The sequence below is a fragment of the Octopus sinensis genome, linkage group LG11 (genome assembly GCF_006345805.1).
Source record: "Octopus sinensis linkage group LG11, ASM634580v1, whole genome shotgun sequence".
Classification (NCBI taxonomy): Eukaryota; Metazoa; Mollusca; class Cephalopoda; order Octopoda; family Octopodidae; genus Octopus; species Octopus sinensis.
The window spans coordinates 61747581-61771318 of NC_043007.1; the positions used below are offsets into that span (position 1 = coordinate 61747581).

The following is a 23738-nucleotide window of genomic DNA, read 5'->3' on the forward strand; positions in this document are numbered from 1 at the left end:
GCAGCTTCTGGTGTTTAAACAACACACTTATATTAAGTAGGTGGTATTGGTAATGCTTACATTGAAGAGTTGTTTCAGTTGCATAGTCCTAATCAGTATACAGGATGTCCCAGAACTAACAAGCAATTTCGGTGAAATTGGATAATGTTTTTAAAAACGCACTTATATTTCTGTTTATCATGTTTAATTATGTGTCAACGTGTTTATATTTTTAATTTTATTCATGATTTTATAATTTTATTTTTATTCCTGTTGGATCCCATCTATCTGTTCATGACATTTTTTTTTTTCAATTTGGCTGCAATTATTTTCTCTACCTCCACCCCCAGGTTGGAACAATAGTTTAGCTAAACTTAACACATTCAGTTAGCAAGTGCAGGAAATAACCCTGAAATGCTTCAAAATGTGTTTCACAACACTAAGGATGCATTTGAAATTTGCAGTGTTACAGACAAAGCACATGTTTAAAATTTTCAATAAATTTTTGACATAAGATTTATAAATCTATTTGTTTTGGTGTCATAATTAACAAATAAGTATAAAATTCTATTAGTTTTTGTTTTTAAATTTGCTTGATTTCATTGAAATAGATAATTAATTCTGGGATACCCTGTATTTTATATACTTAAAAAAAATACTTTTTTTATATTGCAATGTGTTTCTTTTTAGCATTTTAGATATATCAAAAAAATACTGTTATTTATTTCATTGCCATTAATAAATAACGGTGATAATCCACTAGTTGTTATGTTAAAATGTAAAATTGTAGGTTTTATCTGATGATGTGGAGCAGTAGGTGCTATAATAATGAATTTATTGTATACAGCGCTCTGGTGGTCCCATCAAATAAAACTGAAAACATTATTTCGATATGGAAAATTAAGTGCTAAAACGATGATGATGATAACAACAGCAACAGTAGCAATGATAGTAGTGGTAGAGTTGGTGACACTGACAATGATGATAATGGAGGGAGAGGAGGAGGAGCAGGAGAAGGAACTATAGTTTTGACCTTGTTACCAGAAGGTGTTGAATTAATTGCAGCATGTTGATTTTAGAATCTGAAATTGTAGTTTTGATTTTGATATGTAAAAACTATATGCATGAAACTTTGTCTGTATGTATGTGTGTGTGTGTGCGTGTGTGTGTATACATATATATATATATATATATTTATTTATTTATTTATTTATACAGGGTGCATAAGGTATTTGAGGACATACCTTTTTTGGGTCATTGCTGCATTTTTTGCTAACTTTGTATAATCTTTGTTTCAGAAAATAATAATGGCAGACCCTCAGCTTGCTCAAGAAATGAAGAGGCATGCTGTTATTGTGGGTATAAAGACTGGGAATAGTGATTTAGAAATATCTTGCATTTTAAAAGTTACCAGATCTTTCGTCTACAAAATTTGCAAGTAGCTAGAGACTGAAGATGGAAATGTATCACCAGCATGAAAAGCGTTTTAAATGCTCTGAAATAATCAGAACACTTGAGTAATGTCTAGCAAGTTCAACAGACCATTGATTACAATGCCAGAAAGCCCATGTGAGGTTAACTGAAAAGATCTTCATTTGTCAGAAGGAACAGTCAGAAATGCTGTCCATGAAGACATCAGCTATAAGTCTTATATGATGAGGAAAGGTCAATTTGTTAGAAAAAGCAAAAGAGAATCACTACATCAGATCTAAAAGGCTTTTAAACAAACTGAAAAATCCAGCAGAAGATTTGATTTTAAGGTCCTGGAAATAATTGTTAAGCCCTGGATGGACACTGTATGCGGTGGAAGGCCACATGTGTTTCAGTAAGACTCTGCACTATCACACATGGCTCTAGTAACACAGGAATGGATGGCTGAAAATTTTCATGATCACATAACCCCTAACATTTGGCCTCCTAATTCCCCAGATCTCAATCCATTGGACTATTACATGTGGAGCATTGTTGAGAGAGAGGTCAATGAACATGTCCACAATGTCAAAGATTCTATGAAAGCTGCCATAGTCAGAGTAATGTCCAAAATGAACCAGGACCACTTGATTTGAGCATGTAGATGATTTAGATCTCATATAAAAGCAGTTGTTGAAGCTGAAGATGACTTTATTGAATAACATTATAGAAAAGAAAGTTTATTTTTATACACATAGCATTTTTTGATAAGTAAAGTTACCTGTTATTATATATCTGTTTTTTTTTTTTATAAACATAAATCTGTCCTCAAATATCTTATGCACCCTGTGTATATAGCTTATGTTAGCCTGGGGCTATTGTAGAAAGCACTTGCCCAAGGTGCTACACAGTGGGACTGAACCTGCAACCATATGGTTGGGAATGTTTGAGAAGTTTACCTCCAAATCATGAGGTTTTGGGTTCAATTCCACTATGTAGCATCTTGAGCAAGAGACTTATTCTAGAATTGACCCAAGCTTTGTGATTGAAACTGGATTGACAGAAAGTGTGCAGAAGCTTGTTTGAGGATTGTACCTTAACCCTTTTGATACCAACCTGACTGAAACCTCCCCTGATTCTATTACACAAATTCCCCATTTTTAAGTCTAAATTAAAACCTTTCATCAAAGTTTTATGGTATTTTTATGGTAATTTTTGTTCCAAATATCAGATTAATAATGATATAGTTACTTTGCTAAATTTTTCATTATTTATAAAATTTGTTGAATCAAAGGCAGTGTATTTCAATGGAAATATGGTAACAAAAGGGCAAAAGTGTTAATTTAAAGTTCAGATTTGTCATACTGTATCTTGCTGATTCTACCTAAGAATTATTCTAAGGGAACTTACTGTATCAGCCAATCACACACAAATTCAATGGACAGGAGATCAGTTGAAAAAAAAATGAGTATTCATATCTGAAACCCATGCAGATTCAGTTACTTTTCTCCAGAAAACCCTATAGATATTACTATATACAGTCCCACCTACTCTTATATAATGCAAGGTAGTCATGTACATGGGTGGGCCAAAAATCCCACACTAGAATATTTGACATTTATATAACCAGAGTCAATAAATTAAGTACCAGTGAAACACTGGAGTCGATGTAAATGACTATCCCCCTCCCCCATAATTCCAGGCCTTGGGCCTATGGTAGACAGGGTTATTATTATTATTATTATTATGATTCATTTGTTCATCTTGTACAAAGGTGTAGGAGTGGCTGTGTGGTAAATAGCTTGCTTATCAACCACATGGTTCCGGGTTCAGTCCCACTGCGTGGCACCTTGGGCAAGTGTCTTCTACTATAGCCTTGGGCTGACCAAAGCCTTGTGAGTGGATTTGGTAGACGGAAACTGAAAGAAGCCCATAGTATATATGTATGTGTGTGTGTTTGTGTGTCTGTGTTTGTCTCCTCATCATCGCTTGACAACCATTGGTGGTGTGTTTACGTCCCTGTAACTTAGCAGTTTGGCAAAAGAGACCAATAGAATAAGTACTAGGCTTACAAAGAATAAATCCTGGGTGGATTTGCTCCACTAAAGTTGGTGCTCCAGCATTGCCACTGTCAAATGACTCAAACAAGTAAAAGAGTAAAAGAGCATGTGTGTATTCATCATTATTTTACTTATTTTATACAACTTAAAAAAATAATTGAAGCATGTCCTTAACAATGCTAGAGCATATTGCCTTCCGCTTTACTATAGTTCCACTTATTTGAATGTAGGGGAGGGAATCTTTGCATTGTGAACCACATAGTACTGAGTCAGTGTATAATAATTTAAAGCCATTCAAAATAAGCAGAAAGTCATGGTTTATGTATACAATAACTTCATTATTATTACTACTGTTGTAAGGCAGGGATCTGGCAGAATTGTTAGCAGACTAGGCAAAATGCTTAATGGTGTTTTGTCTGTCTTTACATTCTGAGTTCAAATTCTACTGAGGTCGACTTTGCCTTTCATCCTTTTGGGGGTCAATAAATTAAGAACCAGTTATGCACTGGAGTTGAAGTAATTGACTAGTCTCCTCCCCTAATATTTCAGGCCTTGTGCCTTTAATAGAAAGGATTATTACTACTGTTGTGGCTACTTAAAGACAATGATCTAACTACATAGTTTCCTCAATTCATACAAAGGCAAAACGTAAAACTAATATAAATTCTTTACACATCCTGAATTTTAGCAAATTACAATATTCATTTTTTTCTTTTTAATGCAGCCAACAACTAGCTGATCGTACATTAGACATAATCACAGGGTTCCATTTCGTAGACCAAAATCTGCACTTAATTGTAATTGAAGGACTCCAGACCAAAGCTCTTGCTCAAATGATTAAAATATTTAATCATGTAGAAGTTGAAGGTAAGACTCTACTGACACATTCTTTATATCTTTTATCTTTTTCTTCTTTCAGTCATTTTAGACTGTGGCCATGCTGGGGCACTGCTATGAAGAATTTTATGTGAATGAATTAACCCCAGTACTTATTTTTATTTTATTTTAAGCCTGGTATTTATTCTACTGGTCTCTTTTTGCCAAACTACTAAGTTACAAGGATGAAAACACAAGTGGTGGTGGTGGTGGAGGACAAACATAAACACACTTACACACATAAATATATACATATATATATGTATATGTATAGGTGTATGTGTATACATGCATATGTATAGATATATATATATATATGTATATATGCATATACACATAAACCAAAAAAGGGGTATAAGAACTTGCTGAAGGCTTCCTTAAGAGATTCTTGCATCTCTCCTGACACATGGGAAGGCATAGCTATTGATCGTAGCAGGTGGAGAAGGATTGTGCATGAGGGGACAGCCACTTTTGAGAAATCTCGAGTTACACATGAGAAAGTAAGGAGGGATGTCAGGAAGGGCATCGCTGTTACACTTCCAGAAGGGAAGGGTCTTCCTTTGGTGCTGACATGCAATGTCTGTGCAAGACCCTGCCTCAGTAAAGCTGGACTCAAGAGTCATCTTCGTAGTCATAAAACGAGACAGATAAGTGACAACCTGGCCACTGGTGGTGGTGTAACACACCATGCTAATCATATCTGTCGGGCATGTGGAAGAGAGTGTAATTTGGCTGGAGGACTTAAACGACATGCAAAGGTACATGAAGCCCAGTTACAACTACAGCCAGCTATTACCAGTAAAGGTTTTAGGTGTCAATTTTGTACAAGACATTGTAGATCTTTAGCTGGGCTAAAAGTATATATACATCTTTATATATATATATATGTGTTTGTGTGTGTGTTTCAGCATGGCACGGAAAAATAAATAAATAGTTACCAGGGTAGCAAAAATTTATGCAAGTACCAAGGATGTAACAGCCTACTTATAAAGGTAGAAACTCCAGGTTTAGGTGAAATGTTTTTTTATAATATAGATAAATAAATAGAGTTAAACACAGGTGTTATTCAAATCTTTTTATCTCCAACATATGTTTCGAAGAAAACATTGATATTATTCCAGAAGGAATAAAATGGTGTAAAACAATGCAACCTTCTTATCAGAGAAAGAAAGAAACCAAATACATCAATAAGACATCTTAAGAGAATGTGATGACTGCATATATGATGAAGGGAACGCTATCAAGTTTTTTAAAAAAACTGTTAGTAGATATAACATCAATGTAGTATACAGAAAGAGAAGGAAGAGAAAGAAAGAAATTAGCAGAAAACTAATAGAGCGATAGGTGAAATAGAATAAAGCTTAAAGTTATGGAAGTAGATATATTTAATGGAAGTGAACTGTAAGAAGACAGTCAAAGGTCGAATTTTATAGAATGGTAGAAATCACTTATAGGAACTAAAGGTATGTTTCTGCCAATGTTTGCAACAATAAACACATTCTATAAATGTGTTTACAAGGGGATTCTCTGAGAACAGGATAAAGTACATTTCACTGTTACAAAGCAAACAAAAAGATTTACCTTTATCATACATATGATATTGATAACATATGTATGATATTGACAACATGTGCTATTTTGTCATGCATAAAATGACAGCTTCCAAATCTTGTTTCCTGACTGGGTGAAAATGATCAAACTTTAAACCTCTATAACTTTTTAAAAACATTTTTTTTTAAATAAATGAAACAACTCCAGCAATTTAGTTTGGGCAAGTGTATTATTGTACCAACGTTGGAATAACCAGTGAACATCGAAGGACCAACACCAAGAAGGAATAAATATTATATACATATGTTTATTCATTTGCCCGCCAGGTAGTTAGAGACAGTAGTACTTGTAGTGATAGTGAAATTTTTCTCAATAGTGACAAAAAGGTTGCTGTCTGCCAGTAGAAAGGAAGAGTAAGGAATGCATGGTGCTGACTAGAAAGAAGAAAGGATAAAGTGGCTCTGCTCTGATTGGCTGTATGCAAATGATTTAATTACTGGGGTCCGGAACTCTCGTGGGAAAAAAAATTTTGTGACCTGGCAAGCCAGTGCAGCATAACCAGCCCATTTAAGAGTACCCTTCAATCAATGAGCAATAAACTATGCTTGTGAAGACCTGTTGAGTCAAGTGAAGTCATTGTCATAGCCGATGCCACTTCTGCCTGATTGGCACCTGTGCTGGTGGCATGCAAAAAGCACCATTCAAGCATGGTTGATGCCAGTGCCACCTGACTGGTTCCTGTGCTGGTGGCATGTAAAAAGCACCATTCAAGCGTGGTTGATGCTAGTACCGCCTGACTGGCCCTGATGCCCATGGCATGTAAAAAGCACCCACTACACTCTCAGAGTGGTTGGCGTTAGGAAGGGCATCCAGCTGTAGAAACCTTGCCAGGTCAGATTGGAACCTGGTACAGCCCTCTGGCTTGCCAGTCCTCAGTCAAACCGTCCAACCCATGCCAGTATGGAAAGTGGATGTTAAACTATGACGTTGATGATGATGGAAGAAAGTATTCTATTTAAAGTGCTGTCTGTGTAATAACTAAACATCAGGATGCTGTACAATTCTTAAATATGGATTTCAAATTTTGGCACAAAGCTAGCCATTTCAGGGGAGTGAGTAAGTCAATCACAGCAACCCCAATATTCAACTAGTACTTATTTCATCCACCCCATAAGGATGAAAGGCAATGTTGATCTTGGTGGAATTTGAACTCAAAACACAAAGATGGATGAAATTCCATTGAGCATTTTGTCTGACATGCTAATGACTCTGCCAGCTTGCCATCTTTCAAATGTTACCAAACTTTGTCACATGAAAATGACTTTGAATAAGGAAGAATAATGCTAACATGTAGACATCTAAATTAAAGAGTCCTTGAAGTAACTTATTTATCATTGTATATTGTGCTATTGAAAAACTCTATTTCAATTTCTGGATGAGACTTTTACATACATTTGCAAAAAGACTGAATGCAGTAAGTTCTTAGTTTCTTTTGCACCAATACATGTTTGTATAAATCAAAAGTTGTGAAATTTGAAGCTGTATGTGTCTAGCCTAATCAAAGAGATTAGCAACAGTGTCTTGTCACTAGTATTATATTGTGTCCATATCTAGGATATTTAATTCTCCAATGTTCCAGTTTATCTGGATATGAATAAGTACCACTGGGCAAGACTAGATCATAACTATGAATAATATCAACATTTGAAAAATTTTCTGAAGTTTTAAACAAGATATATAACTGCTTCTTTTTAAAATATTTACACTGAATAGTTTAATGAAAGGAATCAGTACAAATATAAGTTGTCTTTTTTGTGTTACAGGGTTCGCCATGCTGTATAATACCGAATTTGTATGTTCTGAGCGTCTTTATCTCTCACTGAACACAAACATTTTGAAAATTAAACTCAGTTTATCACTGTCGAAAATCCTCAAGCAGCCACTTTTATATGTCAGAAATGTTGTGCCACGACCATGTTTTGATTGCGTGATTCGGCTCTTTAATGTAAGTTACCATGTACAAATAAGGATGCACATACAATTTCATATATATATGTAAATACTGAGCATTATATTGTCAGTAAAAAAGGGTAGAATTAATTAATTGTTAATCAATTCGACCAAGCAGTATTCGGTATGTAAAAGGACCATTTACGGTATATTTGAAGTATTAATTTATAAAAATATGGTAAAGTAAAAAAATTCACTTTACCGCACACCGAACTTTTCAGAAATTGTCTGGAGACTTTTACTTGCAGTTGAAGAAATAGCCAAATTTTTGGCTGCTATTTCTGAAAAGTTCAGTGTGCGGTAAAGTGAATTTTTTTACTTTACCATATTTTTATAAATTAATACTGTAAATACTGATATATATAAGAGCATATATGTACACATCTGTGATCATAGTTCTTCATTTAAATCTTGTTGTGAAGTCACAATCAGCCATACTGTTGCATAACCAAAGCTAACCATAATGACAGACCCTATTGAACCATCCAATACATGCCAGCATGAAGAACAAATGTTAAATGCAAACTCCTTTCTATTCACATTTTTATGGGGCTCTCAAAGAAAAAAAACCCCAAAAAAACAAACCTATAATTGGTTTAAAACAGTAATGTACCGATAACTAAGTATGCATGTATCTATCTATCTGTTTATCAACCTGTCTGTCTATATGTATGTATGTACGTACATACGTACATACATACATACATACATACGTACATACATACATATGTACATACATATAAACCTACTGCTTTTTTTTACTTTCCCCTTTCAACTGAATGTTAAGTTTATACTTCTTAAAATGTAGTTCTGTGTGTGTGTGTGTGTGAGAGTATGATGGACAAAAGACTGCATGTATATGAGAGTGTACATAAGTGTGTGTCATGTTTTCTGAATTCATCAACAACATAACTTTTATTGTCTACCATTCTCTTATCACTTCTTATCAGTTTCAGTAGGTTTTTTTTTTTTTAACCTTAACTTCTTTCTTTCGTCCTTTCTTTCAGCTGACTTCAGCTCACACTAACTGTCATGCCATTCATCCAAGCCCTGAAATATAGCCCAGTATACCTTTGAATTTTATAAGTTATAGGATTATTACATACAAACATTGTGATAAGAGAATTTTTAAGACAATAAAAGTTATGTTGTTGATGAATGCAGAAAACATGACACACGCTTACACACACTCTCATATACATGCAGTCTTTTGTCCATCACACACACACACGCACGCACACACACACACACACACACACACACACACACACACACACACACACACACACACACACACACACATACATACATACATACATACATACATACATACATACATACATACATACAGACAGACAGACAGACAGACAGACAGACAGACAGACAGGTGGAATGTATCAGTGAAGACCTCAATAAAATTCAAGCACTACAGGCTTGATATGATGATTTGGGATAGAGATGAGAAACTGAGCACAGTTGTAGAAATTAACTGCCCAGTGGATGTTAACATAAAGCTGAAGATCAGTGAAAAAGAGAATACCTATGCTGAACTTTTGATAAATCTGCAGTTATTCTATCCAGATTACAAGTTCAGGTTTATATCTGTAATTATTGGGGCCCTGGGATATGTAAGACACTGTCTAAATACAAATCTTGAGAAATTAGACTTCTCAAAATCAGAAAAGAAAAAGCTAATTCGAAGCCTACAGATCCAATCCATCACTGGAACTGTAAAAATCTGTAGAACTTTCCAGAAGTTTATCATTTAAATATGTATGAGCATGTCTAGATATGCAACTATATGCATAAGAATACATACATAAAACATACAACTCTGCACAAACATACTTAATTACATACATTCACACACACACACACATACACACACATAAATACCCTGATGTTGCAATTACAATGAAGGAGCCTTGGATCTAGGTTAGACACTGGTTCATTCTCTATTGGCAAGAAATCTTGAAATAAACTGAATAAAGACATACATATATACATACTATACGTATATGTATATATATATATATATATATATATATATATGTGTGTGTGTGTGTGTGTGTGTGTGTGTGTGTGTGTGTGTGTGTGCGTATGTATGTATGTATGTATGTATGTATGTATGTGTGTGTGCATGTGCATATAACCCTATATATATATATATGTAAATGAGTAACAGTGTAGAGGTACAGGTATCAGTCCATTATAATCATTTCTAATGACTCCTTTAATTGATTAATGAAAACATTATATCATTTTAAAGAAACCATTTTTGTCAGATGAATTCATGAATTTCAAAATAAAGGACATTCAGAATGATTTAACATAGTTTGAGATCCATGGAGCAAAAACATTTACAGTGATTCTGCTACTATTTAAGTTCACAGAATGGATTTACCAGAATAGTGTATATTTGATCAGAACAGAGTCATTTAAAGGTTAGTAGAGTTTTTAGGAAGGGGAATGAATAAATGACTCCAGTGACCCAATTATCTATACTTCTGTAGCGGCACAAGCAGTCAGCGCCATGTTGGATGAGGTCTCGCGGTAGCCATTGCCATCTCCGAGACTGGAGCAAGACTTCACCTGCATCCATTTGCCATGCGCGAGATCACAACAAGGCTTGTGATCACAAACTGTATATAAGGGCCAAACAGAAACAGATTCATTCTCTCTGCTTCTTCGCAGCAGTGCTTGCTGAGCACACTTCACTGGCTGGGCCTGTCTGCATGTTGTACTTCCAGAGGCAATGTGCCCACACTAATGGAGATACAACACAACGCACACAGCTTGAGATGGTTGCAGAGAGCAACCCCCTTCATCTATTCTGTGAAACTTGTAAAGAAACCAGTTGTAAATTGCATTTGTACTTAAAGACTTCTTTCTTTGCCTGCTGGAGCCAGAACTACACGAAGAACAAAATATAATGGGAGAAGGTGATATTCTCTCGATATCATAAAACTTGCCTTCCATTATGCTTCTAACAAGAGAGGAGGGTGCAGCTCCATTAGTCTAGGTTTATCTATTAAGGAGTTGTTTAATGTCTATTGGTCAGTGTTAAAAAAACGATTTGTGGCCAGGTTAACCTACTAAATTATCAAGGTCGTTTGTGATGGAACTAATACACACGCTTTATCTCCACAAGTTGACAAGGCAGAGGGCATTAACAAGGAAGTGAGGGATGTGGAAGGGAGGATAAAGAGAAAAAAGAAAGAAAGATGACCCAACTGTTACTAATTGCCATAATATTAAAGGAGGAAGACTTTGAAGGATAATGGAATAATGGTTATGGGGGCTTGACTTGGAATCATTGCATGGGAATAAATAGAACCTTCTACAATTTAACAGAGTTATAATATAGCAATAAGATAAATTAAAAAGTAAATATAGGTACATAATTAAAAGGTACTTAAAATTATAAGAAAAAGAGATGCATTAAGATATAAAAGTAATAAGAAAATTAAAATTTTAAAGAAATATAGAGTATATAAATAATATTAGGGTAAAAATGAAGATATATAATATTTATAAAATAAAAGTAAGAAGTTTTTGAACATATGCACCAATTATGCGAGGGTAATGATAAGATATCAAATATTAAGTATTAAATATAAAGTAAATAGTTTTAAATTATTTAGAATATATAAAGAAGTGTATTCAGATAGAAAAATTTAAAAACTTAAAATGTAAATATATAAAAATTATAAAAAAGGTAAAAATATATAAAAATTATAAAGAAAATTATTAATAATATATTTTAAAAAATAAACAAGTTTTTATACAAAAAATATATTAGGTCACCCCATAAACAATGCAGTTTTTTCAATTGCATGAACTAAAAGTCAGAGATGAGATAGACTACCTGCATCAACTTGCTATAAAAGCAGGTAGCAATTTAACTTGTACATATTCTTAGTGCAAGTTTTGAAGAGTACAGTTCGATTTTAAGAGTTATTTTTTCAAAGCTATAATGGAAGTGACAAAGGAGCATATTTTGCTTTATGAGTTAAATAAACGCAACAATACAACAGAAAGTGCAAGGAATGCAGTATATAGGGGTCAGAGGATAAGCGCAAGCCAGTGTCAACAGTGGTTCCAGAAATTCCAAGCTGGAAACTACTGCCTAGAAGATGAGCCTCATCCTGGAAGATCTGCAGAGCTTGACGTGGACATCATGCAAACCCTGGTGGAACAAAATCCCATCGTAATTATTCAGAAACTAGCAGAGAAGCCTGGATTTGGTCATTCAACCATTCATCAACACCTGCGTGCCATCGGAAAGGTTAGCAAATTGGGTCAATGGGTTCCTCATAAACTTTCCAAGTCTAATCACATACAGAGAGTGAATGTGTGCTCTTCTTTGCTGTCATGTCTCATGAATGAACCTTTTTTTTGGATCGAATAGTGTCTGGTGAGGAGAAATGGGTTCTCTATAAAAATGTCTAGTGCCAAACACAGTGGGTAGGGGCAGGAGAAACACCAGCACCCCAGGCTAAAGAAGGGCTTCACCCACGTAAGATGTGTTATCTGTCTGGTGGGATATGAAAGATTTAGTCTGCTTTGAACTTTTAAACCTAAACCAAATAATAATAAAGAGATTTACTGTGAGCAGCTTGAGTAGCTTAAGTCAGCTCTAGAAGTAAAATGACCATCTTTGGTTTCAAGACGAAAGGTGTTCTTTCATCAGGATAATGTTCGGCTACATACAGCAAATATGACATTCAAAAAGGCTGAAGCAGTTTGAATGGGAAACGATGCCCCACCCACCATATTCACCAGACATTGCCCCATCTGATTATCATTTATTCTGCAGTCTTCAAAATCATTTGGACAAAAAAATAAAAATGAATTCTGTAAATGAGGTCAGAACAGTACTGGAGGAGCATCTTTCATCATGGACAAGTGAATTTTGGAAGCGGGGTCTTGCAAATCTACCAGATGGACGGAAAAGTATTGTAGAAAATGAAGGAGAGTATATTTTAGATTAAAAAAGAACTGTGTTTATCTTGATTTTGAAAAATAAAGAAGTATAAATAAAATGCTTTATTTATGTGATGACCCAATAAATCCATAACCATAACAGTATCTGAACATCTGAAAGGTAAAAGAAGACAACACAAAAACAGTAGTGCTTGTCTGACAATGACAGTGTATGCAATGGGACCAGGCACTCAAGTGACCACTGTTTTGGAGAAAATTCTGGAGTACTGACTAGGAAAAGTTGTCCTTCCTTCTATGTACTGTCGCTGACTTCTTTCCAGCCCCAAATAACCTTAAAATCTGAGCAAAGAACAAGACCTACTCTGCAAGGTGTGTGAAGCAACTCTTCACACTCTGAACCACATTTTTGACCAGATGCTGTAGATAACTAGGAGAAGACTATACAGGCCTTTAAAGAAATTGTCACGTGAGTGGACCTGCAGAGAGTTAAAGCCAACAAACAGACATCACCACTCAAAGCTATCGAATTCTTTAAAGAATGTGATAAGACTCCTAAGACAAAAATAGCTGTGGGAAACTTGTGTGTGTGTGTGTATATATATATTATATATATATATATATATATATGTAGGTCCCGGGCTGAGTCGGGGTTAACCACAGTAAATAAGGTACTCAATACTTCCTGATGATTTCTTTTGAATGAAACAGTTCTAGTCCTGTAGAAGCTCCTTCTATATATATATATATACATGATATATATATATATACATGATATATATGCATACATATATACATACATATCTATCTTTCTATCTGTCTGTATATATATGTATGTATGTATGTATGTATATATTTATGTGTGTGTGTCTTTTGTGTCTGTGTTTGTCCCCCAACCACTGCTTGACAATCAATGTTGGTGTGTTTACATTCCCACAACCTAGTGGTTCGGCAAAAGAGTCTGACAGAATAAGTTCTAGGCTTTGACTAAAACCCTTTAAGGCAGTGATCCAGCATGGCCTCAGTCAAATGACTGAAACATATACACACACATGCACACACACACACACACACACATGCTCACTCACACACACACATGCATGCACACACATTGGCCTGCCTAGTCAGTGGGCTGGTATTATTCAAAAGCTACAACAATGTAAGGAAGTGTGTTGTGATCAGTAGTGCATAAACACATCCAATAGTCAGTTCGATAGTGATACAGTGATTTGTCTACATACACACACACACACACGCACAGATTTAGACATATATACACTTACACATACACACACACACACACACACACACACATATATATATATATATCACAGATATAAGGTAAAAAATTATTAATTTAATAAATTAATAAATCTTACCAAGTAGTTTCGGTATGGAAAAGAACCATAATCGGTAAAAACTTATACAAAAACGTTTTTCATGTATTATTATAACTATATTTAAGGGTTTAGCAACAAGTTGCTTCACCACATACCGAAAATTTAGAAATAGCAGCTAAAAGAATGCTATTTCTTTTTCCTGCAAAATATGTTCCCACAGATAACAATATTTGTGACTCACATAGGTAAAAAGAAGAAAAATAAGGAAATCAAACAACACATATATATATATATATATATGTTTATTTTACAGCTGATTGGATGCAACAGGCTGATGGATGCTGTATACTATAAATGTTTTCCTGATGCAGATATGATACGATCCCTGACTAGTGTATTTGTCTCCTTCACACCAGAAGACATCAAGACTGAGGGTGAGGATAATTTGATCATAATTCTTTTTTTTTTTTTATTAAGAATAAATAGATGTTAAATGGCTAAATGGAGAAATCATAATTAGAATTTTTTAGGGATTTGATAAGTCGTTTGGTAATCTGTTTGTGCTAATATTGGACGCATAAGAATTTATTGATAAAGCCAATATCATATTGTTATATTTTGGGATTTTTTTTTTTTTGTCAAATAACCACATGCACTATATATGCATTCTTCACTTCAGCCTTATTATTATTCTTATTTTAGTATCCTCTGCCTGAAATCTTTCACCACACACATTGTGACCTCTTCACTGATGAAAGATTTCCAGACAAAGGACACTAAAATAAGAATAACAATAAAGTTGAAGTGAAGAATGAGTATATAGTGTATGTGGTTATTTAGTAAGAAGAAAAAAAACAAATGCATGACCCTCCCCAAATATAACAATATCTGTTCCAGTAGACAATTTTACATCAGGCATCTTGCAAAACAAATACATAAACATACTACTATTGTATGTTTTCTGAGAAATATGACTTTGTGTGTGTGTGTGTAGTAAGGTTTGTGTGTGTATGAGAGAGGGAAGTGTAAGCACTTTTTCCTAAATATTATGGAATATATATGTCTTCAATAGCAATAACTAACCTGGCTGATAAAGAGGATATTAAAGTTGATACAAAAGAGGATGCTAAACCAATTCCAATGGAATCTTGCCCACAGAGGAAAAAAGAAGAGCGCCATAAAACAGTCAACTTTATAAAACATAATGCTGTAAGTAATTTCCTCTAGTTATCAATTTCTTTTAGTAGTAATAATTGATTGTTGTACATTTTAACTCGGAATAATTCTGTATATTGATATATCTATAATATTGGTTTCAAATTTTGGTACAAGGCCAGTAATTTTAGGAGAAGGGTTAGTTTATTACATTGACTCCAGTGCTCAACTAGTACTTATTTTATCAATTCCAAAAGAATGAAAGGCAAAGTCAACCTTGGCAGCATTTGAACTCAGAAAGTAAAGAAGGACAAAATGCCAATAAGCATTTTGCCTGGTATGCTAACAATTTTACCAGCTTGCTGCCTTATGATTTATTTTTAATATTGCTTTCAAGTTTTGGTAGAAGGCCAGTAATTTCAAGGGAGGGAATTAGTTGATTACATCGACCCCAGTATTCAACTGGTACTTATTTTATTAACCCCAAAAAGCAAAGTGGAATTTAAACCTCAGTGGAATTTGAACATGAAGATGAACGAAATGCAGCAAAGTATTTTGCCTGGTGTTATAACAATTCTGCCAGTTCACTACCTCATGATTTATCTATAATATTAGCACTATGTTTTATACATGTATTTAGTGATTTATTTCATCATTACATTACAATTAATGATATACTTTGTTGCTGAAGTAGGAATAATTTGTATCATGGAAATAAAAATTCATTGTCATAACATAATTTTTTTCTCACAGAGTATTCATTCCTAGTTGACTTACAAATGCACTATGTACAAAATATGTTAAAATAAACTTAATTATTATTTTCTTGTAATAGTAGCTAATTTTATTTCTGAAACATTTTCTTTTCTGTTTTAACAAATATATAATATTGTATATTTACTTAGTTATTCTTTCATCATTCATTATCATCATCATCATTGTTTAACATCTGCTTTTCATGCTAGCATAGGTTGGACGATTTGACTGAGGTCTGGCGAACCAGATAGCTGCATCAGACTCCAATCTAATCTGGCAGAGTTTCTACAGCTGGATGCCCTTCCTAATGCCAACCACTCCAAGAGTGTAGTGAGTACTTTTATGTGCCACCGGCACGAGGGTTAGTCAGGTGGTACTGGCAATGGCTGCACTCAAATGGTGCTTTTTATGTGCCACCTGCACAGGAGCCAGTCCAGCAGCACTGGCAACAACCTCGCTTGAATGTTTTTTCATGTGCCACCAGCACAAGTGCCAGTAGGGTGATGCAGGTAACGATCATGCTCAAATGGTGCTTTTTACGTGCCATTGGCACGGAGGCCAGCTTGTTGCTCTGGCAATGATCACGCTGGTCAAAGTTAGACTTACCACATCAGCTCAGACTAAGATTGAAAGTTGTCTGCTGTTCTTACTAAAAAGTTGAAAATAGTACATTATCTATTGACCAAATTTTTTTTTTGTTTTTATTCATCACATAATTATTTGTTGTTAACTCTCAGTGGTCTGAACATTAAATTGTTAAGACTAATTTATACATTAATCTAACTCATTCTTATTCATCAGTCTGAAGGGTCTTGGGAATGCTACAATTACAGTCCCATTTCAGTTTAGATTTTTAAAAAAATGAATATTTTGCTCAGAGGAAGGCAAAATGGTAATTATGAATATTTCTCTTCTTTATTTGTCAAGTAGGCCATAGTTTGATAGCATTCAAGTGAGATAGTTTCTAATTAAAATTAGTTGCTATTTCAAAAATCCTGGAGTATAATAAATAAATGAACAGCCAAAACGGAAAACAACTTAACTGTGTTTACTAAAAATATTATATGTTTATATCATTATTTTCAGAAACTGGTACATCTTCAAAGTGAAGAAAACAGAATGAAGGCAGTACCTCAGAAGATGGTGGAAATCAAGCAACCACTTGCAGAGATGCAGAACTATTCAATTTGTACTTTTAACTCAATAGAGTTGGCTAAACGGGAACTAGTGAATACATTGGTAAGATGTATCTTGTAATTCTACTGGAGGTAGATGTAGTAATAGGCTGACTAACGGCATAGGATCATGTACTGTAACCAGTGGCAGCTTGGAGATAAAATTAGTGGGGGTGCGGCATCAGAAAGTTTTTAGCCATTGTTTTAATATTATGTAAAAGGAAACAAACATATAAGAAGAAAATTTATACATAAACTTGATCGGTTCACATTTTAGCCACTGCCAGATAGTGTATTTAATATGTTCACTGAACACTGCTGTGAATTCCCACCTTGTTTTTCGAAAATTCCCCCTAAATCACAAAATAAGGGGGCAAAATCTGCCCTATTTTTCAAATCCTTGCAGAACACTGTCACTGGAAGCAGGATTATAATCTAATTCTACACTTCATCACATTCAATAATATAAACATTTTTAAGCACAACACATACATAGTCAAAAAGAAACACTACCTTTCACCAGCACACCAGGGTCGGCACTGCGTGAAGCACAGTGGTTTCTTTCCCTAGCATGCAGCTTCCTATCTTGAACATGTGAGGATGTGCACAACAGCCAAACATTGCATTGCTGGAACTGTGAAGTGCACAGTTCTGTACAAGGATTTTTGTATTTTTTTTCATAAACTAGGGGATGGCTACTAACATTAAGCTTAAGGATTATATAATGTACATGTAAAAAGAAAGAATTAAAGAAAAAAAGGACTCATTATATTGAATGTTATTGATATCGGGTGGAAATAGTGGGTGCTGTAGTTCTGCAGTGCCTATACACAAGCTGCCACTGATTGTAATTAACCTAACCCTCTAGGGTCTCAGCCAACAAGCCAAGGTTTTCTATATTTTCCCTGGTATAGCTCTGTGTTTCTGGAAAAAACACTTAACTGCAGTTGGTTTACCCTATCTGAGTGTAAATAAACTCAATGAAATGAGAATGTGGTAATCAGTGGGAGCACTATAACTGAAGTATATTCCAGTTGTTGTTTTGCCCCAGGTCAGCCCTGGTCAAATAGAACTCTAATAAAATATTTTTTATTGAACTATGGTTAAATATTTCATCAAAGATTTTATACTTAGCACTTGAATTTTGTAGGGTATGATATGAGAGAGATTTTGTTGCTATTTCATGCAAGTTGAAGAGTTCAAATATAATATTCTAATAGTTAGAAGTTGATCAACCCTTTTGATACCAACCTCCCTGAGACTGCCCCCAATTCTTTGACCACACTGATCTAAATTTTAACCTTACATCAAAATTTGATATTAATTTGTTCCAAACACCTGATTAATAATGACAAATTCTTCAGTATTTACAAAATCAATTGAAACAAAGACAGCATATTTCAACAGAAATCTGGTAACAAACAGGTTATTAATAACAAAATTATTTTACTAAATTCTTCATTGTATTCATTGTTAATTGCAACAAAGGCTGTGTATTTCAGCTGAAATATGGTAATTATAGGTTAATGCCTGCTGTACTGTATTATTTATTCAAAGTCTGGGGCTGTCGAGTAGGCAGAAATGATATAAAGTGGAACTAAAATCTTTTACAGTATTCAGTTTCATTCCCCTAGAATCTGGTGTTGAATCCTGCTGCGGACTGCTATGTCTTCTATCACTGTTATTTGTTATTATGGACTCAATAAAAAATTTCACATATTGAGATAAATTGAAATAAATTTACCATAATTTTCTACTTTGTTCCATTTAACAAGCCAAAGAGATAAAAACCCACTAAAAAAACTTGTTTCTAAAGATTTTAAATTTATGGAACCAATAAAAAGAGACAGATACACCTTAGACATTACTGGTATTAGTTATTTGGTTTGTCATGGACATACTATCAAACTACAAGTACATCACATTAAAATTCTAACATTACAACTATTATCACTTTACACTAAGCTGTGACTAGAGTAGCAGGGTTTGATTTTTCTTTGTACTGGAATTCCAGGCATATGTTACTAAAATTATAAGAGGTTTACTTGAGTCGTCGTCATTGTCGTCGTCATCATCATCATCATTAATATCCATTTTCCATGTTGGTATGGGTTGGATGGCTTGACAGGAACTGGCAAGGCTAGGGGCTGTACCAGGTTCCATAGTCTATTTTAGCTTGGTTTCTATGACTGGATGCCCTTCCTAATGCCAACCACTTTACAGAATGTACTGGGTGCTTTTTATGTGGAACCATTACCTGTGCTTTTTATGTGACACCAGCACCCACACCAATGCTTTTTCATGGTACCTTGGTTTTAGGATTTCAAAGGAATGATTTATCAATATACATATCATTATTGATTTCACAAACAGTCTTCTTTCTTTTTATTCATGTCAGACTCTTTATTCAGGTACTCAGCTTCTGAAGTATTCTGAAGATAAATTACTGAGTCTTGATGATGTAGGATTGATTCCAAATCTGTTTAACTAAAGCATGTGCTCACAAGACTTTTACTTACGCTTTTATTGGTTATCTGATAAGAAGTTTGCTTCCCAACTACATGTGCTTTGGGTTTAGTCTCACTGCATGACATCTTGGGCAAGTGTCTTCTACAATAGCCATGGGCCAACCAAAGCCTTGTGAATGGATTTGGTAGAAGGAAACTAAAAAAAGCCTATTGTATGTGTGTGTGTGTGTGCATGTGTGTGTGTGCATGTGTGTGTATGTTGACCATCGGTGTTGGTGTGTTTATGTTCATGTAACTTAGTGGTTTGGCAACATAAACCAATAGAATAAATACCAGGCTTAAAAAAACATAAGTACTTGGGTTGATTCATTTGACTAAAATTCTTCAAGGTGGTGCCCCAGCATGGCTGCAGTTTAATGACTGAAATAAGTAAAAGATAAAAGATATCTAGTCAACAAGCCTTAAAAATAAGTCTCTGGATGTCATAAATATCATAAGGGGACATTTTTCATAAATGTTAATGATGAAGTACAGTTATTTAAATTTCTTGACAAAGGTTCATTGGCAGCAATTTTAAGTGATTCTTTGAACTTCATTGTGCAATTTTTCTGTATTTCAACTTTCACTGTCCGGTTATGTTTTGGTCACAACTTGTTGTTTAAATAGTTTCATATTTGTATATTTATATTCATGTGGAAGATAGAAATGGTGAGTGAGAGATAGAAAGATGAGGTGAGAGATAGAGAGGTGAAAGGATGAGAAAGGAAGTTGATAAAGAGTAGAATACATTTATTTTTATTTCCTATTTTAGGACAAGAACACATTATATACTTATGGCCCTGAGTTCCATCACACAATGACAATTCCGCCTGTCAAGGATACATTAGTGAAAAGTGAAAAACCTTTAAAGAAAAACAGAAGGTGGATTCTTGCTCAACAAAAATCTATCCTTCAACGTCATGTACCAATTCAGAGACCCTCTGAAGCTAGATTGGAAGAAATATACCAGGTATTTAATTTTAACAGTACAATTATTTCCAGAATTTAAAAAAAAGTCCAAATAGATTTTGGTAGTGACTTATAACCCATCAATTGCAGATGTCTATGTAAGGATGACTTGTTGACAATAATTGACATGGGCTAAAAGACTAAAGAATAGAAGTTCCTTAAATGGATTTCTTGCAGTATTTATTCCAGCTCTTTGTGTTCTAAGTTCGAATCACACTGAGGTCAACTTTGTCTTTCTTCCTTTCAGGGTTGATAAAGTACCAATCAGTGTGGCAGACTGGCAGAATCATTAAAAGCTGAATGGGATACTTAGTGGTCTTTGTTCTGGTTCTTTGTATTAAAGAGGTCAAATCTAGCTGTGGTCCACCAGCCCCCTTGGAAGGGATTGAATCCTTACCCAGGTGCACATCTATAGGTAATGTTGGATAGCATTAGATCCATGGTATTCAACTTACCGAGAGCAGAAAATACCTGATGATGCAGAAATATCAATGAGAAGGAACAAGTATTTTATTTATGAAATTATACCAATTGTTTTAATAAAAAAAGGACTTTATTCAGTTAAGAATTAAATTGCTAAAGTCTTAATGTGATGAATTACAAAGTTTGATGAAAGATCTTTAAAGCAAACTCAAAATGCAGAACATAATTCAAATGTTATTTTCACCAGAATTTGGTAAATTTATACAAAATTCATGCAAATACATAAATTAGACAACTGCATTTATTCACTCATTAATTTTCTTTTCAATCTAATGCTTTTTTTAATCCTTAGATTTTCCCTAAGTCATAAGCCTTACTTTGTGATATAAATTATAGGCTATATAAACTATGGTGACTGATATCTGTAAGTTTACAAACTCAGTCAGATTACTAGCCTGGTGTTATATATCTTAGGCAAGACAACGTTCTTGAAACTATTGTCACTGATATGAGATCAAAGACAATACACAGTTACTACTACTACTACTACTACTACCTCCCCTTTGCAAATATAAGGACACAGAAAATGTATCAAAGCCGACAGGAAACGTCGATGTTTCCTAGGGCTAAATGGCGGTGGTGTAATTCCCTTACGGGACTGTCACGTTGAGTTGACAGTATAAAACTACTATATCACTCCACCACCACTCATGTCTCTCTGAGACATTTAGAAATTCATACATACATATATATATATATGTATGTGTGTGTGTATACAAATACATATATGTGTATATATATATGTACATACACATGCATACATATATATACCTATACAAAAGTACGTACATATGGACATGCATATATGTATACACACGAATCATATGTAACCACACACATACTTAGTAATATTATGTGTATACTTACACATTGACACATACATAAATACATGCAAATACACACGTATATACTTATGACAGTATACATATGTGTGTACACTTGTATTAATATGTCAACAGACATGGAACTTGACTGAGGAAAGAAAACTCTGAATGACCCGTCCTTGTTTTCTTTATATCATCTGTCTGGATGTTTTGTTGTCCCGTTTTTGTATCACTGTCTGGATGTTTTGTGTTCTTGTCCCATTTTTGTAAATTTTTTTATATATGAAAATATAGTGGCGTACGTACACTTTGGTCTCTTATATGCAAGTATATATATATCTAAATTTTGTACAACTCTATTATTCTTTCTATTCTTTCATTCTTTCTTCTTTCTATCAGCTCCTTCACACTTACTTTGTTCATTCCACTCTTCGTTCTTTCATTCCCCCTCTCTCACATTTCCTGGCCTTCTCTTCATGCTTACCTTCCCTCCTCTTTCACTCCATTCTGTCCCTCTCAATTTTTTCTCACCCCTTCTTTTTCTTCTGTCCCTCTATCTCTACCTCTCTCTCTTCTCTCTCATGTGACTGGTGTTTGGCCAAGCCAGACCTTTCTTTCTTGGTTTGACTACCATCCGTGCAACATCTATATTCCTCCCTGTGCCTGTCAAATCATATGTCCCTGCCATAAGGCTTTACTTCCACACATGCCAGCTTAATTTAATTCGTTCTTAGTCGAAAGACACCCGTTGTTAATGTCCTGTTATTTGTATTTGTGTACCATTTCTCCGTTTTTTTTTTCCGTTCTTGCTTTCATTTACATTTGCTTGCTTTCTTCCAAGGAATCTCATGCTCTTAGCTTAGTTTTTCCTTGGGGCTGACCAGACTGGAGCAATCTTGAGTATAACCAGTTGAAGTTGCCAAGATAATCCGGAACTCGACTGAGGAAAGAAAACTCCGAATGACCTGTCCTTGTTTTCTTTGTATCATTTGTCTGGATGTTTTGTTGTCCCTTTTTTGTATCACCTAACTGTCTGGATGTCTTGCGTTCTTGTCCCATTTTTGTATTTACATAAATATATATATATATAATGTGCAGTTCTTGGTCTTCAGTTTGCTGTACTGAAAAAAAACCGGATTTTTCCATGGCCGTTGCCAGTACCGCCTGACTGTCCCTCGTGTTGGTGGCACATAAAAGCACCCACTACACTCTCAGAGTTGTTCGCGTTAGGAAGGGCATCCAGCTGTAGAAGCTCTGTTAAATCAAGATTGGAGCCTGATGCAGCCATCTGGTTCGCTAGTCGTCAGTCAAATTGTCCAACCCATGCCAGCATGGGATGATGATCATCATCATCGTTTAACGTCTGCTTTCCATGCTGGCATGGGTTGGACGATTTTGACTGAGGGCTGGTGAACCAGATGGCTGCACCAGGCTCCAATCTGATCTGGCAGAGTTTCTACAGCTTGATGCCCTTCCTAACGCCAACCACTCCGAGAGTGTAGTGGGTGCTTTTTACGTGCCACCGGCATCATGATGATGATGATGATATATATATATATATATAGATAATCAGTAAATCATAAATCTGTAAGAGAGGTACATTCTAAGTTGTAGAGCAGTAGAGTAATTAGATAAAGATAATTATAACCAGTCTATGGGGTTACCCTGGGTTTCACATCCCAAAGTGCTTGGCTTTATG

The 23738-nt window shown here is 34.8% G+C and overlaps 1 protein-coding gene across 6 annotated transcripts in view; it reads left to right on the forward strand.

The window, feature by feature from the left end:
- LOC115217500 overlaps positions 1-23738 on the forward strand; it is a 98711-nt gene that overhangs the window by 60358 nt on the left and 14615 nt on the right. For 5 of the 6 annotated variants that reach the window (XM_036507567.1, XM_036507564.1, XM_036507566.1 and 2 more), the window contains 6 exons: positions 4174-4316; positions 7700-7881; positions 14484-14604; positions 15243-15379; positions 17168-17320; positions 20536-20733. In XM_036507567.1, the coding sequence (XP_036363460.1) occupies positions 4174-4316; positions 7700-7881; positions 14484-14604; positions 15243-15379; positions 17168-17320; positions 20536-20733 (934 nt within the window). Of the gene's footprint in view, positions 1-4173; positions 4317-7699; positions 7882-14483; positions 14605-15242; positions 15380-17167; positions 17321-20535; positions 20734-20979; positions 21301-23738 lie in introns of those variants that run through there. The other variant, XM_029787216.2, reaches the window with a different exon arrangement.